The 18,129-nt window shown below is 39.1% G+C and overlaps 1 protein-coding gene across 12 annotated transcripts in view; it reads right to left on the reverse strand.

The window, feature by feature from the left end:
- The window catches only part of PDLIM5 (PDZ and LIM domain 5), a 133,258-nt gene that overhangs the window by 55,948 nt on the left and 59,181 nt on the right, over positions 1-18,129 (reverse strand). For 10 of the 12 annotated variants that reach the window (XM_074147846.1, XM_074147856.1, XM_074147851.1 and 7 more), the window contains exons 4-5: positions 1,957-1,999; positions 220-323 (exon numbers count right to left, since the gene is read on the reverse strand). In XM_074147846.1, the coding sequence (XP_074003947.1) occupies positions 220-323; positions 1,957-1,999 (147 nt within the window). Of the gene's footprint in view, positions 1-219; positions 618-1,956; positions 2,000-18,129 lie in introns of all 12 variants that reach the window. The other 2 variants (XM_074147845.1, XM_074147847.1) reach the window with 1 other exon arrangement.

Below are 18,129 nucleotides of genomic sequence, written 5' to 3' on the forward strand. Positions count from 1 at the left end.
GACGCTCTCTAAACTGATGTGTCGCTCCCAAGAAAAATCATCACCCAAAGTCTGCTTTGGCCATTCGAAGCATCCCTTTTAAGATGCGAGTACTTCCTCAGAGATTCCCTTCTGAGGATTAAACGACTCCACCAAGCTGTGTTTTACTTAGCCCTTAAACAAGCCCAGCTTTTTTCCTGTGAGGAAAGACCCTCACAGCAAAAACAAAATCCCACCTACCCATTTTGCTGTTTACTCTCCCCCTGGTTTTCTCTGAATCCTCGTCGCGGCCCCTCAGCTACATCCTGGGCGCCGTCGCTCGGGGCAGCATTGTGGGCGGCGGGCTGCCGTGGGACATTAACTGCAGGTTTAGCAGCGCTTGGCACGGGTGACCACTGCTCAGCATTAGGTTTGGTGTTAACATGCAGTCCAGGTGCAGCAAATGGGGCCGGGGTGGCAGCCGCCACCTGGGCCGGGGTGAAGGCAGAGGACGGTGATGGGATGGAGGTGACTTTGGAGGTGGTTACGGCTCCAAATGGCCTCGGTGTCTTATTGTAAGCCACGCTCGACGTGGCAGTGACTTTGGGTGCAACAGCAGAAGCAATGGGCACAGGCTTAACTACTTCTGTAGGTTCTCCCTATGCGAGATGAAAAACAAAAAAGAAACACACAAAACCACACCAAACGCATGCACATTCCTCAGCAGGTAGTTTCACTGCTTCTAGGGAAGATAACCCACCTAGTGTGAAACCAAGGAGCACAGAAGCAAGCTTTACCGAGACCACAGCCATGAAACGTATGGAAAAAAAGTGAGCCATGCATTTTAGGAATGATCCAAGTATGCACAATCAATATGAAATCCCATGACGCTAACTCCTCTCATCATATCCAAAACAGACATCCCACAAATCAAATTCAAGACAAACCGAAGAACCACCCTATTGCAAAACCCACCGGGTAACTCATGTGGAAAAAATCAGTGCTTTTTATAAAAATCCACATTCCACCTCTCAAATCCAATTCGAGATATGCAAATTCCCCATACACAAACGGCATATGCATGTGTACACACACACAGAGTACATATTGATCCGTTGGTAACGGCCCTTAAGAGCAGAACCAGAGCCCTGGTGCTCATTTATTAGAGACCCATGCTTTGGGACCCAGTGAACTTTTCCAGTTGCACTCCATCAATGTGCCCCAATGTCTTCATATACCCTTGTCAGATCAAAACACTAAAAAAACCTTGATCCCCCACTCCACCCCCCCAGGAGCTATGTTTTAACATGGTGGTTCTCAAACTATGGCCTTTCAAATCACAATCAGCAGAAAAGTAATATGCTACACATTATTGATGTCCACTGGAGAAGACCTTAAAGTAAAGGCTATTTGTAGGCATTTTGAGGTTTGCAAATAGCCTTCTTGCCAAAAAGGGGGGTTTGAAACTATTGCTTGAGAACAGAACATTAGAACTCAAGAACAAATAAATCCCCAGGGCTCTAAGGAAAGCAAGGGGAATTATTCTCTGAAACTCTAATATTTAGATAAGCTTCTTCCAAATACAAAGGAAGATTTCAGTGCCCGTTAGCAAAAAAAAAAAGGAACCAATCAACCAAAAAACCCACCACCAAAAAACCCTAATACTCTTTATCTCTTAGGGACAGAGTAAAAACTTCAGCAATATCTTTCTGAAAAAATGTTTCCAATGTTGGAAGATAACACTTATTCTTTTTTTTCTTTTTTTTTTTTTTTGGTGGATAATCATTTATCCACAGGTCTCTCAATTCCCTATTAGGGGAAAAAATAAAATCACTCAGAGATTCAAGGGCTGCAATACTCTTAATGTAAAACATGGAAAACAAGCATGTTATATTGAGAGGAAAGTTTGAATGACAGTGCTTATCAACAACAGGGTTTGACAGATGGGTAACAGTTAGTGCCACATGCTACATTTCTTGGTTGCGATGATGAACATACCTTTGGTACATTAATAAGATCGGGTTTTGGTACAGAAGCCACTCTGGAAGAGGAAAAACATACACATAATGGTAAAAAACAAGTTCTTTAATGTTTAAGCATTTCCCTCTTCCAACTCACCACATCCACCCACAGATACATAAAATATTTCATTTTGTTTCCTCTAAAGGAAATAAGAATCATTCAAGTAAGACCTACAACATCGTTGTTAACACAAGGAAAAGGCAAAACCAAACTGGATTAATTTACCCAGATACAACATTAGGAACTCCAGCATCTATCATCAAGTGCTATTTCATTTATAAATTCATATACCGTATCATCAGTTAGGAGATTTCAGCTCCAATTTGCTTATTGTTTTCCATCCATTCATAAGAAAGTACATCACATAACTCAAAAGCTCCTTTCAGACAAACCGGATTTTAAACAGCACAAACTTTATTCAGGCTTAAAACAGAAATCTTCCTTAAAGTACAACAAAAAAAATCCTTCTGAAGGACTTAGCAAGTTAAATAATACAGAAACCTTTTGCACAGTCTTTGGTCTTCAAAGATAGGGTTAATGTCACTTGAACTCCACAGTAGATGGCAAAAAAAAATTCTTCCAAACAATGGGTGCATTGAAACTACTATGAGGTGGTGGGAAGGAAAGGAAGTATCACAATGGAAAGGATGAAGATGATAAAGAATTGACAGATTTTGCTATACCTAAAGTGAACTGCCAACGTGTTACAGGTAAAGGCATCTTGCTTGATTGGTTGGGGTTTTTTTTCAGATTTGCATATACTTACATGCAAAAATACAAACACACACAAAATTTAAAAAAAAAAAAAAACAACAACAACAAAAAAACCCAAAACAAAACCCCCAAAACAACCCAGCAAAAAATCTGACACATGAACAATTTGTCTGTAGACAATGCTGCTGATACACTTGAGTCTTTTCATGCTGTTTTGGTAGAAAAGTGTCTTCCTGCCGCATTTCAAAACATTTCTGACCATATTTGGTAGCTGCTTAGAAAAGCTGGCACCTTAATGATCCAAGAACCAGCAATCATATCTTGCCTGAAATCACACAATCCTGATTTTTGATGAATCATCTAAGTAGGTTTTTGAAGAACCGAAGCTGGATTCTCATTTCCAAAAGATAATTTACCTGGGAGGCAAAGAGGTTTGTCTAATTGGAGATGGGCTAACAGAGGCTACAATTTAAAACACCTCTATCACAGAAAACAGCTTGTCCATTTTTAACAGGAAAACATGAAGAGCTAGATTTGAATTAGGCACACTCGGTCTAATTAACAACTCCTTTTTTATTTTCCTTCTTGCCCTATTTCTTTTTTTCTTTCTCCCCTTTTTTTTTTTTTTTTCACTAATTACATTCAAAATGTGTATTCCTTCCCTCAAAGCCATTTGGCCCCCGGGGCTTATCAGATTCGAACAACAGAAATCCTGCAGCAGGTTCAGTAACTAACTTATGAAAAGGGAGACGCATATAATCCACATGCTATATTGGCAGAAGAAAAAAAGAAAAGAAAAAACCCAACCAACCACAAATACAAACATCTCATGGAAAGATCATCTTCTGCGCTTTGCCTTCACCATTTGTGCATCGCTGCTGACACACATTATGTCCACATCAACAGTAATTCTCAACAGAGAGAGGGTTTTGTCCGCTCTGAGGAACAGGTCCGTTCTCCCCGTTCCCACAGAGTGTGCATCCTGTGAGAAGACTGACCTCCGGCCCTCCAAAGCGCTGGGGCGCATCATTAATCACTCCTAATTGCGGAGTTGTCAATTTGCAGCAACAAAAGCAACAAGAAGGGAAAAAAAATGCCAATACATATGGAAACTTTTGTTTCTTTTTTAAGACCAGAGTTAGAAGGAAACATATATCTTGCTCTGTATCTTAGGTACACATTTTTTAATAAACTAACTTGGAATGTTTTGTATATTTATTAAGCTGATCTAGCAGTAAGAAGTAGAAGGGCATTGACTATTCAAGTCATCTACCATATTTCATGCTTAAGAAAAAAATTTCTCTTTGCTAATGCTGGACCTTGAAGTTTCAGTCTCATAAACAGAACGTACTTAGATTTTGTTTGTTTGTTTGTTTTTACAAAATAATCAAAATTGAGTTTGCAATGGATAAGATTGCTCTGCATTCATCAATACAGCACTGAGGAAAAAAAAATTTCAAACCACTATTTCCAGATGATTGAAAGACATACTCTTCAAAATTCAACTTCAAAAATATCACAGAAAAAGAAGAAAAAGAAAAAACGGTGCAAAAAAGGCTTGATAACTGAAATGTTCCCAATGTTCTTTTAACACTGGAGTCAGACAGCAAAACATTACTTTATTTCACCCAAACATACTTGAAACAAGGACATAAATTTGTGTGTCCCAGACATACTTCAAACAATTTAACTTGGCCTTGTTGACTACAGACCATAATCAAACTAGAACCTGTGATTTATCCTGTATCGTATACAGAAAATGCTCACCCAGCAAACTGAGCCACCAAGATCTGAATGTGAAAAATGCATAGTGGTTAGAGAAGACAGCACAAAAGGAAATGCACACTTAAAGCTGAAAAAGCAAAACACGTCCAACACACACATTTAAGAAAATACTTCCTTCAGGGCTATTTCCCTTAAGATTTTGATAGATACTACCAAACTGCATGGCAAAACCAAAAATAATTAAACTGGAGAATCTTGTACATTTTCTTGTTAGCACTTCACTTGCCACCTAGCAATTAAACATACTAGGATTTCATGCTGGTTTGGTCATGTTGAATGTATGAATAACTGATGATAAAGGCTTTCAAAATGAGATGACACGCTTGCCCTGTTACTATTTACTAGAAAAGCGGGATGGCTGGAAGCCGGATATTTTCTGAATGATTTAAAACTAGCAGTTCAGTATATTAGTTTATGCAATATTTTCTATTACATACAAACAAAGTAAAGACATAAAAGCTTGGTATAAATGCTTATTATAAACAATGAACACAAAAGACCTTGGCAAACAGTTACAGTTTCAAGCTTCATAGGAATTATTACAGACAACAAATTCAGAAGTAGCAGCCATCACTTACTGACAGCCTAATACTGAAAATGAAAGCACACAAAGTTTTTGCACAGACTTCTACATCAAAGTCGTTTATTCTTTCAGGGGGAAAGAAAAAAAAAAAAAGCAGCTATATTTAGCCTGTGTAAACAGTTCATTTCGACCAAACATGATCAAATTTGCTCTCTAAACATACCACAAGCCGTTCCTCTCCGATGAATACTTTCATGACATTTAATGCAATTCAAAACATTCCAACTTCCAGTGCAGCCTTATTAGGAAAATGAATTAGTCTGCTCTCTGCTGTGAGCAACATGCCCAGAAAAAACTATTCATTCTTCAAATTCTCCTTTTATTCATTCCCTTTCCAAGTATTTCACCCATAAAAAAAAAAGACACAAGCGATTCAACAGAGCCCTTCTATAATTGCCAATAACTGGAAAAACTCATTATTAAAGATAAAGCTACAGTATTTCATGCTTCTGCAATGAGTACAATTTGATAAATCATCTCCAAAGACCGATCATCAACGAAAACACTAATCTCAATAATTAGCATTATGGAAGCAAATTCAATGAAAAGCAAGATTTTTTGGACAAGTCTCAGCTATTCTGCATGCATAACCACACAACAGAGGCCCATACCCTCAGCCAATAAACCCATAAAGCTTCATTGAACCTCAAATCCAAAAGATGTTTCAGATTTGTCTCTCTGAACTCCATTTAAAGTCCCACCATCCCCAGTCCTTCTGTCCCTTAGTAAATGCACTACATTATATTAATAACTTAAAAAGCAGATGCCAAATTCAATGGAAAGATCACAAGAAGGTAACTGTGCTCTTGAGCCCCTCTATAAACAAGAGGAGCACACAATACCAATATTAACATGTATATGTTGTTCTGAACTGAACTGAACCTTTTTAAGAGGAGGAAGGAAGAAAGGAAGGAATTTTTCCCACCCCTCTCATTTTCAAAACTAACTCCTTTTTCCTGGCTTATCAATCAGGATACAGTTTTGACAGTAGATACTACATCTCTGAAAAGCCACTGATCAGATCTTCCTTCCGAAAACCTGATCTTTTAGTGGCTTTGCCACTGTAGTCTGTAGTTCTGTTCATTTGCTTCGTTTTATTTCTAGAGAGCAGTCAGTTGACAGGGCAGAAAGCTAAATGCACTTCCTTTTCATAAACTAGCCAACTCATGAAAAAAGATGACAAGCAGAAAACGTTTAACATATATAACAAGCCATGACTTTCACTAGGGGTTATCTGAAAGAAAACAAATACAGATGTAATTTAAAGCACAGAAAAAAGAACAATCCAAATACATTTCTTTTTTCCTTAGACCCAAGCCCTTTCTCTGTCGCAGACATAATTCATTTCTTACCAACCTTGCTCTGGCTCACAACAACAGAAAAGCAAAAACATTCTTAAACTTGCTTCTTGTTGCAACTTATACACCATCAGAAATGGTTGCCATACATACACATAATATAACATATAACTACATTTCCCACAGTTCTATAGAAACATACACACTGCCCTGGGCATCACCAGTCAGTAAATCAGTGCTCCAGCAGCCTTGCCATCACAAGGATACGCGGTCTTGAGACTGCAAACCTGCACACATCTCAGTGCATGGCAAAGCAGAGGTAGCAAAATTATCACTAAGTACTACTCAATGAGACCTGGAATCTGTTGCAGTCATTGAAAAAAGGCTATTACTTTTTTGGTCTCCTTAATAAACACATTAATGTTTTCAAATCTATACTCTGGTCATAGTGCTTACTAACATACCAACATACACCTGTCAACAACATTTTAAGTCGTTCTCTTTATTCTAGTTTAGTTTCTTAGGTTTCATTTAGTTGAAAATATCAAATTATGAAAAATATGACAATGTTAATGACAATCAAACAACACAGACTTAAGCACCGACAGCCTGCTTAAGAGAGCAAAAGGCAACTTCAAACCAAAGAGAAGACGGGATGCATAATGGAATTTCGGATACCGTACATCTCCGGGAGTCTTAGTACAAACGTCTCATTCTGCAAACTAATTCTTACATTAAAAATGCATTATTTCTCCTCTTTTCCTAAAAATACAGGCTGTAAACATGTAATAATTCAGTTGTTAAAATGGAAACAGTGTGAGAAAGTTGTCTCAGCATTAACGAAATATTGAAGAGTTCTGCTTATGCTCCATTTGTATCTGAAATGACAGAAAAGGATCTCTTCACTCAAACAGAGTATTTTTGAACAGCTTATATCTTTTGGGCTTCATGTCCTTTGGTGAGGTATATTTAATGGAGTATGCTGAGAATATCAGTATTTATTTCTTGACAGAAAAGTACCTCGAGATAATACTTAACTTCATTATATTTAGCCTAGGAATACGAGCTTGTGAGTCACTCTCAACAGATACTATGTTTTCCGTAAGTTTAAAGAGGGAGCATTAATATAATGCGCATGTGAGCATTTTACATTTGCTATACACTACATAATACCTTTACATCCTCATATTGTGCATTCCCCCAGCACACCAAATTACAATGAAGAACTAGGTCAGGTAAAAGCAAGAAAAATGATGTTCTGGCTATTTGATAGTTGGCCAAATAAAACGTAGGTTCCCCCCTCTTAAATTTAAATAAGGTTTGGGATTTCATCATTATGCGTTAACATAAACAGTGCTGACATTTTAGGAGAGAAACAAGCTGCCCCCTGCTTTGGTATTCTTACCCACATAGGATTAGTTGTTTTCAAGACCTCCCAAAGGCAATCACTGCTCATAGTCTCATTCCTGTGGTCTGTGGCAACCCTACCAAATGCATTTGTAAAGAGAGTTTAAGTGCAGGCAGATAATATTTTATTCTATTAAATTAAAACCAAAACCCAAACAGAAATCTAAGAAAAAAATACTGTGGAATTTATCTCACTTACCTTCTGACTGCCAGGGCCTTTTAAAAACATGCTTCTCGCTCCCGTGAAAACAGATTTAGAAATCTGGAGAGATCATCACTGGAGTAGGGGGTACATCTCTCCATACCTGTCCATGAGTCCCCCTGCTTACAGCCCAAACAGGTAAAGCACCTCCAGTACCAAGTACGGCTGGTGCCTTACATTCCTGCATGGCAGATATCTGATGGTTGTCCTAGAAAAGTTACAGAGCAGCCTGTATAGGAGTCGTTGCTCAGCGTGTCTAAATGACTGAGTTCACTAGGCATGAATCCCACATTGCCACTGCTTGGCTGCTCACAAGAGATAGGAAAACTAATGGCTTGTATACAAGACCTCGTTACACATCACTTTCAGTGATGGTGGTCATTTCTGTCAGTTATGCCTTGTTATGAACTGATTTTTTTCTTTCCTTTAAGCTTTCCTAAAGCTGCCTTGCCAAGTAACAGTATCCACATAATAGTTACGTGCAAATGAGACAAAACAACTATACGCAGGCTTTTAATAAAGCAGAATGTATATGTTTGATTTTCTTTAGAAGTGCTTATTAGATACTAATTCTAAAACAGCAAGCTACCCTCTTTCCTTTGAGGGCGGCAGAGCACTGGAACAGGCTGCCCAGAGAGGTGGTGGAGTCTCCGTCACTGAAGACATTCAAAACCCGCCTGGACGTGTTCCTGTACAACCTGCTCTGGGTGGACCTGCTTTGGCAGGGGGGTTGGACTAGATGATCTCCAGAGGTCCCTTCCAACCCTGTATCATTCTGTGATTCTGTGAAGCTACCTTTTAAAAATAGCCAGCTTAATTAAAAGCATAGGTCTAAATGACTTGCAGACCTAGCTAGACAGTCCTCCAAAGCCCTCAAAAAAAATAAAAGTTCAACTTCATGCTGACTTCAGTCTGTCATCAAATCTAGGTTATAATTTAGGAGATTCAAAACTAAACACTAAATTCTTTTTTCCAGTGCTTTCCACAATATGGTGACTAATGTTTAAATTACCTCCTTTGTCTAAAACACTGCCCAAATAAGCTTGAAAGTGCAGTCATATCTATTTTAACTGGAAATACATGCCACACAGCTCCCTAATCCCCAACATATCCTTATTTGGGATTTTTACTTTTTCTCCCTTAAGTGCACGCTTGGGAATGAGCATTTATATCAGTATTTTTACTCTCAAATGGAAAAATCTGGCAAATTAGAGAGCCATCAAATTATTACATTTTACTTCTCACGGGAGCTAAGCACATCTCTCCTCTATGAAGCAGCTCACCCATCCATGGCTTCAAGAAAAAGTGAGAAATATAGTAGAAGTGTAGTTAACCAAATGAGACAAAAACTCTTTCCAAGGTGTCAGGCAGCAATAACAAGAGCTATGTCCTTCACTAGGGCACACCAGCAATGGAAGAAGTGTCACCCACCCAGATCCCAGAAGCCCTGCCCAGGCATCTTTGACCAAATCACAGCTGCTTCCTCACACACCTCCTGCTTATTGACTTATGGTGATATGGGAACAATATGAGCAACCTAACACAACAACTTTTGAATTTCCACCTGTGCTGCTTGGAGTTGTTCATCATCTCAACTGCACGGACATGCGGAGAGCCTGCTGCAACTGTGTGGCTGTCGGGAAAACTTCTGAGCCTGGGACTGGTCCAGAAAAGCCAGGGACATAGCAGAACCAATAAAAATATGTGAGGCTAAATATATTAACAAGGATGAACTCTGTTGCTTTTAATAGGATACACTATGGTTTTAATTCTTTCCAATTAAGGTCAGGAATACTATTAAGCATTTGTCTGACTCCTCAGCACTACCCCACCACCAAACCAGCAAATTTTCTCTCCCATCCAGCCCCTCAGACATCTCTTTCCTCCTTCCTATGCCACACCAGCAGTGAGAAAGAAGCATTCACCCTTGAGGTGAACAAGCCCAGGGCCTGGCTGGCAAGCTGCCACAAGGACTACCTTGTGCCTTTCCGCCACAGGGACAGTGTAGCCATCACGTACCTGCACCAGTCTTCATTGCAGTAAGTGTGTTTAGAGGGGCTCTCCCACCCTGTCCCCAAAGGGGACATCACCACAGGTAGTAGTGGCTGTGGACAGCGGAGCTGAAGCACCGTAAACTGCATTAAAGAATTATTACAGGATCAGTTTAATGAACATGCACTTGCCAGAAGAAGTTGAACTTCTCCACTACAGGTCCTCGCCTTTGTTGCCCTTTATCATTTCCGTGTATTGTTTGTATGTTTATGTATTTAAGGTCACTGGCTTAGCAGCATGCATTGCAGGTCTAATGTGCTGAGAAAAGCTATTTATGTCTCAACGTGGCTGTCTAACATAGCTTTAGATATCTAAAAACTTTTACTTGAAATAAACGTTACATCTAGAAGGCCTCAAGTTAGCCTGGCCACCAGTTCTCACCACACCTTTAAGGGAAAGGGAAGTGGAAGGGCAACCGCCAGAGTAGGAGTTGTAGCTGGAAATAATTTTGTTTACTGCAAGAGCTACGCAAGAAAGATTGAATAGCAATAGTAATCAAATAGTTAATTCCTGTAGTTAATAAAGTGGAAAAGGAACAAACTATACTGGAAACTCTAACACTGATTAAGTAAAGGTGAATAAAACAGAGTGCTGTAATTCTTCTGTCGTTCGCAACAACTGTGAAAGAAGAGAAAAAAATAATAATCCCATCTGACTCCAACTGATCCAGCTAACTAAAGACTTTTCCCTTCCCACAGCCTAGCTTTAGAAAAAGTAGCTTTTACCCTTTTTGGCTCAAAATACTTCAGGGATAACATTCACAGCACGCTCACAGAATATGAAGCAATTAACTGCTTTTGTGGGCAACTAATCACGATGCAAAACATCTGATGGTCACAAAACCTGTTGAGATTTTTCTCAATGTGGAAACATTACTTCGGCTCTGAGGCAAGACGCAAGTAAGTGAACAATGTTTGACAGGCACAATATGTGTTTTTATTACCTCATGGGGTTTTGTGGTTCTGTGCCACAGACATGACTTTCTACTGACAATACCCTGCAATTTTTCAAAGGCATTAATTTTTCAAAAAGACTGTGAAAACAAGCCCAAAACCAGTGCAGCAGTGGAATCTAGCTATTAATAGACACTTGACTCTGCAGCTACCACTTACCTTTCTATTAGGTGGTGTAACAGATCTGTATCTAGTTAAACTTCCAGTGGTGGCTCTCAGCTTGTATTTAGCATTGTTAGAGACCTCTAGAAAATCCTGTATACCTGAAAACCTGTCTGCTTTTCCCAGCATTACCAAAAAGCCCGTCTTTCTTATGCTGTCACACTTCCATGGTACTACCACTATCTTTCTGAAAGACATTTATTTTCCAAACAGCCAATCATTAATTTATTCTCATTCCACTCTTTACTAGAGGAAGGTGGGAAGTGCCCCACTGATGAGTCAGGTCATTGCAATTTTGATTCTCAACAGCTGAGAGATGATCTTGCATGGTAGAGGACAGGTTTTATTTAAACAGTGTCTCATTTTCTCCTGTGGGTTGATGCTTAGGAACAGTTTATCTAACAACACTGGTCGGTTCACACGTTTACCTTGGGTTTTTTCTATTCTTTACATACCACATTCACAGAGGTGCAAAAGTTACCATCAGAAATTGAGAAAGTAAGAAAGTAAGTACCTACCTGTGTAGGTACTATACACACACTATTTAGCCAGTTCAAGCTAACTTGAACTATTTTCAGCACATGAAGGGCACAGCCCATTTTTAAACCATGTAAGCTTCTTTTAATCCATTTAGAGACAACTGTCCTTTGACAGATCACCACATACCCTTTTATAATTAAAGAATGCCTGCAAGTTAGCATCATAAACTGTGCATGTCGGAGAGATGTGTTTTTCAAAAGAAAGCAACAGGTGTGGGGCATATTCTGTACTTGAAAAACAAAAGTGTAAATAGAGACAAGTAACATCAGTTGTGGCACCCAAACAATGAGATAATGAGTGTTTATGAAGGAAAAAATGACACAGATTACACAGAGGACTGAGGTAGGATGGACTTGGGTGTCATTGGGTCAGGTAAGCTGCCTGTACAGTACCAGATTTGGAGCCATAAGGAACCCATAGTAAAGAGAACACAGTAAAAATTACTTTTTCCCCACTCTTAACATCAGGACAACAGGAGCAAGATTAAGTCAATTTTCAAAAGAAGATTTGAAATAAATGCCATTAAGCATGTCATACAATCCAGATAATATACCAAATCCAAACTCCCCCTATCATCAAAAAAAGGGGACAAAAGTTACATTCCCATATATATTCACATACTATTCAAATTCACAGGTAAGAAGAATAATATTCTAAGAACTGTTTCAACTTTCCAAAATGCAAGCTTTTCCATTTATCTAGACTTGGCCAGGAGCACAGGAAGCACCACTGCTCACGCATGACTGCTGAGCGACTGCCAAATCCCAAGGCTACTTCAGGTTCTGGGAAGTAAACCAACAGCGCTTTAGAAACTTTTTGATTAGAAAACTTTTGGACCTGGGTCAAACGGCTATTTTTCAAGCTCGTTGTCTTTCTGGCAGTCTCATTAAACTATTGAATTCAATGGACACTTGATTTAACACTAGGCATTGGAGACTCAAAAGCAGCAGCAAGAAAGTTTTGCCTAACATTGGCTGAGAGTCATCGTTTTCTTGACTTTCTGATATCTTCTTACTAACATTTTTATTTACATAACTAATATGGGGAAGAAAAATAATATTGACCAGTAGTCCCAAAGCACTTCTAACAATACAGTCATGTCAGTCTCAAGAAGTTTTTAATCAGGCTGTTTGTAAATTGGTAATGCAGTCAAAATCAGATCTGTACCGCTGTATTCCTGAGGAAGCTGCAACGCAGACGAAGCACATCAGACTTCCAAAGTGCAGCTCCTCACACACAAGCACAGGCTTCCCCTCTTTTTCCTGGTTTGAGACCTTGACAGCTTTGCTTTTGGTCTCCTTTGTATGACAACTTTCTGCAGCTGAATCAGAGGCTGCTGAAGGCTTCCTCTAATAAAAACTCTCATGGGGAAAACAAGGCATAGGCAGCATGATGACAACGATGATGACAAGACTGGTTTCCATCATGGTGAAAGAATTTCTTCATGTTCCAGTCCTCAAACACTCACTGGCATGAAACATACCTCAGCAACAGGCACAGAATAACATTAGCTGTTACTACCAAAATTTTTATAGCTATGCATTGGTATGCTTGAAGAGGCTAGAGCACCCCCAGGATTCTTGTCTCCATTTTGCTACTGGTTTGCTACAGTAAAATGATTAAGTCCCCTTCAGTTTTCTCATCTTTAATTAATCATCCTACTTTTAATGCTTTAAATTAAAAGTAACAAGGACAAAACAAATACCTCTGGCTATGTAAATAAATGTAAAATGAAGCCATTTGTAGGAAACAAACACAAAGAAAGCGATCAGTTAAACTGGCTCTGTTCTCAGTCATATAACAAATTTGGTGTGCTTTATGGAGGGCGTAACGCTATGTGTTTCTTAACAAAAATATGCCACCTAAGACAGTAAAAAGATTTTGGCAAGTATGAGCTGACTCCTCTCAGCCTTGGGTTCAATGGCCTTGGGAGGAGATCTTCAAGTGTTTCATACCCTCATCCCACATAAAATCCTGTCCCGTTGCTGGGTTAAGCTGCTGGTACCTAAAACTTGACGGGTCTCATTTTTTCAAGTGAATCTTTTCAGACTGCCCATACAGGCCAGGCTTGCTCTAACTCAATGACTATAGCTGGCATAAAAACAGTGGGCAAAATCTGAGACGTAATTTATTACCCACAAAAGAGGAGCAATTCTTCTGAGAGAAAAAAAAAATAATTCTTCCATATCTAAACTTATCATTACCTCTTTCAATAAAGGCGTCACAGAGCCTATATTACTGGCTCCATGGTAAAGGGCCAGAGAGTTGTCCTAACACATGGACACAGACAGCTTATGTTGACACGTCCGAGTACCCTGTCCTTCAATATTCTCACTCCCTTGCAAACAGGCTCAAGATTTGGTGAGGCATTTTATCCCCTTTAGAGTAATGAGCAGCCAAACACAGTACACAGTAAAGAATAGTAATTCAGATGAAATAGAGGATTATGTATGTCTGTAGCAGCACTGTGTATTTTGCAAATACAGCTAAAGCCAGCGAGGAGGTAGCACTACAGTGTATTACACAGGGTACACACAAGCAGTATACAACTTTGTTACAGCAGTATTTGTTTTCAGACACCAAAGCAAAGACCCTCAAGGCAGGATACTGTTCATTTCTGTGCGAGAATGGGGTTGGATTATTTTTTTTAAATGTCTGTGAGTCTTCTTATACCTTTCACTCCCTTGATAGGCTATAATTAAGGACCGATTTACTCAAATGCATCCCAGACAATTCTCTGTATCGTCAAAAAAAGCATACAGATATACCCATGAGTAATATTTGGACCAGACAAATACAAGTATTGTGGGACATGGCGGAGTTTTAACAGCTGCATTGTTCTAATGCAGCTGTTCACAATTACTGGCACACATTATGAGGCACTTCTGATTACTGCATGTTTAATCTATATATAAATGCATTATTTTGCTACTCAAAAGTTTGGCATTTAGATGGTATCTGCAAGCCTTCAAAACTGCAGTCTATCTCTGATGCCCCAGCTGGCTATTTCAAAGTGTGCCAACAATTAAAATGTCACGAAAGATCACACCACTCTCTGAGGTATCTGCGTTATTTTAAGAAGCGAAGATAAACTGTGGCCAACTTCACATTGCTTCCTTAAATCTTTCACTCAATAACTATGGATGCTGCCGAAAATAACTGTGCGAGGTCAATGGCACCACAATTGACATGCTAGCTAACGAGCCCTTGAAATTTCAAAAAAGGTATTGGATGGGTTGCACAGGTCAAACTCGAAACTGGTAGAAACGTTTCAATTGAGACGGTGAATGGCAAATTGCTGCCAGTCATAAAGGAGAACCTAAACACTCTTTCAAAGGCATTAGCGAGAAAATGTGCTATTTGATAGTGGAGTTGGGAGCAACATTAAATTATTTACCTGAAATACAAGATGGACTGCAGAGTATGTTTATTACAAACAGCTTCACACTATTTTGATCCTCAAATTATTGTTATACGGTTGCTTTTCAGTACAAGATACTGTCCTGTTAAGTCACGGTGAGGAGTGCAACTCCATAGTCTACTACCTGAGGGCATCTTTTCAGGGGAAAAAAAAGGCATGGGTCTCCACTACTTCCTACAACAGTTTTTAGGCACACATTTGACTTGGAGCTAGGAAATACACGATGTGGAACACTGGTCTCCACACTGTAAATTGCACTTCTTGGGCGATCTCGTTGGACAAAGATGAAAAGCTCAGCTGTTCAGACATCTTTTCTTAATAACACATTTATGTTAAGCAGACGAGGGACCGATATTATTTTTCTTGGGCCAGCTGCTATCTCCAAGGGGAAACATCCACGACTGAGGAGAAAAACACTTCAACTGACCTGTGAAAGGCTTAAGATTTCTGCATTCTCATGCAAAAATGAGAAATCATTTCTTCACAGTCCTAAAAAATATTCTGTGTAGTTAAACAAAGCTTGGGTAGAGTATGATGGTTTGGAAACCAACAAAGTAGTGCTGGCCACCTTCTAGTCTCCATACATGATATTCCATGGTCTTCTTCACTCCAGCAGTATCCAGCTGCAGCAGCCACATGCAGAAAACCTGATTTTGGGAGAGTTCTCACCAGGGCTGATCATTGCCTACCCAAGCCTTTCGTACAGGCTTGATCTGCCCCAGAGGTACAGACTGTTTGAAATTATTGCAACCACAAAAGCTCCCTAGTGCCACACTGAAACACTTCCACACCTACCTTCACAGAAATCTGATCATCCTTTGGGTACTGCCTATTTCTGCCGGTTTTATCTTTTGCCTCCCTGTCTGACCATTAGCAATCTACACTGACCTAAAGCAAAGACTAGTATTAGACCATTAATGGCATATACGGTATCTTCATTTCCGCATTTTTACCTAAACAGGTAGGAGCAAAGTCTGACAGATCCTCTTTAGGAAAAGCAATTTAAAAAACAACCAAAAACCACCCACAAAACCCCCCACTCAGATTGATAAGACAGACAAAAAAGGAAAAATGCTGAAAATGTCAAGAGGTAACTTAACAATTTGGTGACTCATCATGAGAGAAGTCTTCCATGGTGTTTAAAAAAAAAAAACACAAAACCAAACAGCAGGAACATGGTGCGTCATGAGAAGGATCAGATGAATTCTTAGCATTTTTTAAGAATAAAATCATTTGGGCGAATTATACAATGAATAGGGTAGTGAAGAGTAAATATCTAATGTTTGCAATTACTCCAGCTCACCCTCATACTTCCTTTTGGCCTCACCCACAGTGTGCAGCTATTCATGATCTCTCATCTTAACAAGGAGACATTCTCTAGTGCTAATGTATTAGAGGGAAAGAAAAGAAAAAGGAAAAAACCCAACTCAGCCAAGAAAAATATCCATGATTAAAATTAAAGGTGTAGCTTTAACATAAAAATCTGCTATAAAATTACATCCTCAGACAAAACCACATAGCAAGCTACAACCTTCTCCATCTCTCTTTTGCAAAGAAAGAAAAGGAAAACAAAAGGAATAGTTTCACAGTGTCCTTTATTCAGATCTTGATCAAAGATGTGCTGTGTCTGCTAATTACTGGCTTATGGCAGAAACAGTTCAGGTCCAGCCCTGCAAGGTATTAAGTTTCTCCAGGAAGGCTGCTAAATGCCTCAGGCTCTATTATCTTTAACAGCAGATGAAGTCTTTCTCATTAAACAAAGAACCCTTTTTTCTCCACATCTAACTTAAAAACTTTGTAATAAAACTGTATTTTATTCCAAAATGCATTTGTTATTTCTAGTATAAAAATAAACAAACACATAAGTTAGGAACCTAACCTAACCTTATCCTCCCTACCAAGATAAGTCTACCTGATTATATCACCTTCTGACTACATGAAACGTAGTTCTGATTTCTCTAACCTTTCCCCCCCCCCTTTGAAATGAACAACAATAACATTGAATTGATATATTAATTTTAGCGCTGGCATGCTAACCCCACTCACCTCTACTCATTCTGCATAACAGAATCTGTAAGTGGTATTTGTTCTTCATTTCCAACAACTACACTGTGTGTTACTAAAGTACTTCAACAGCTAATGTAAGTTCGGATCATATGGCTTTTGTTAAAAAATAATAAAAAATAAAGTGACCCATACATTTCATTCATTAATTTAAAATACTATTTCTGAAATTTATCCGGATCCTTAAAAAAATCCCAACCCTAACTGCTTTTCACGCAGGTGGCTAGGAAGTGCAGGAAGCAATTTGCACTTAAGCAAGACATCCAATTCTCATCTCCTCAGTCCCATTTCCTGGCAAAATGCCTTTTACTTGGTAACTGTGATTTAAGATTGATTTTTGACTGATTTTTTTTTTTTTTTTTTTTTAATGACAGTATTGTTTACCTGAGTTGTTATGAAACTTCATTATGTCCCCAGTTTCACATTATCCCAAGAAATCTGTTCACAGCCCTGTGTCACCTCAGTCTAGCAGCCCTGTCATGGGGGGAACTTCAGTCTGCCTTTGCTCCAACTCGTTGAAATTGCGCTAGGAGCTTTCTGCTCCACGAAAGCTCCCTTCAGCCAAGCGTCATAGGATACAAAAATCCCACAACCATACTCTTGTTATAATTTAGTTACTCAATGTTGCTCCTTTGTAGGGAGCTCGAAGAAATGCAACACAATAAACATTAGTTCCAGCAGTCACTTAACTATCACATTAATAGGGTGGTTTCTTACGGGTTAACAAGACTTTGTAGCAAATAACTGACTTGTCGAACCACCACCTTCCTTCCAAAACTTGGAATGGAGATAACTGGCAACTCTTTTGGCCAAGGGACTCCAAGATCACTATAGACAGCAGGCACACTTATAAATTTCAGTACTTAAGAGGCCCTGAATGGAAAATATTACACTTTTTTGTACTTGCAAAAACTGTTATACATTATACTTAGCACAGTACGTGTATTTTAGTGACTCCATGTGTCACT

Source organism: Numenius arquata, chromosome 5 (assembly GCF_964106895.1).
Source record: "Numenius arquata chromosome 5, bNumArq3.hap1.1, whole genome shotgun sequence".
Taxonomy (NCBI): Eukaryota; Metazoa; Chordata; class Aves; order Charadriiformes; family Scolopacidae; genus Numenius; species Numenius arquata.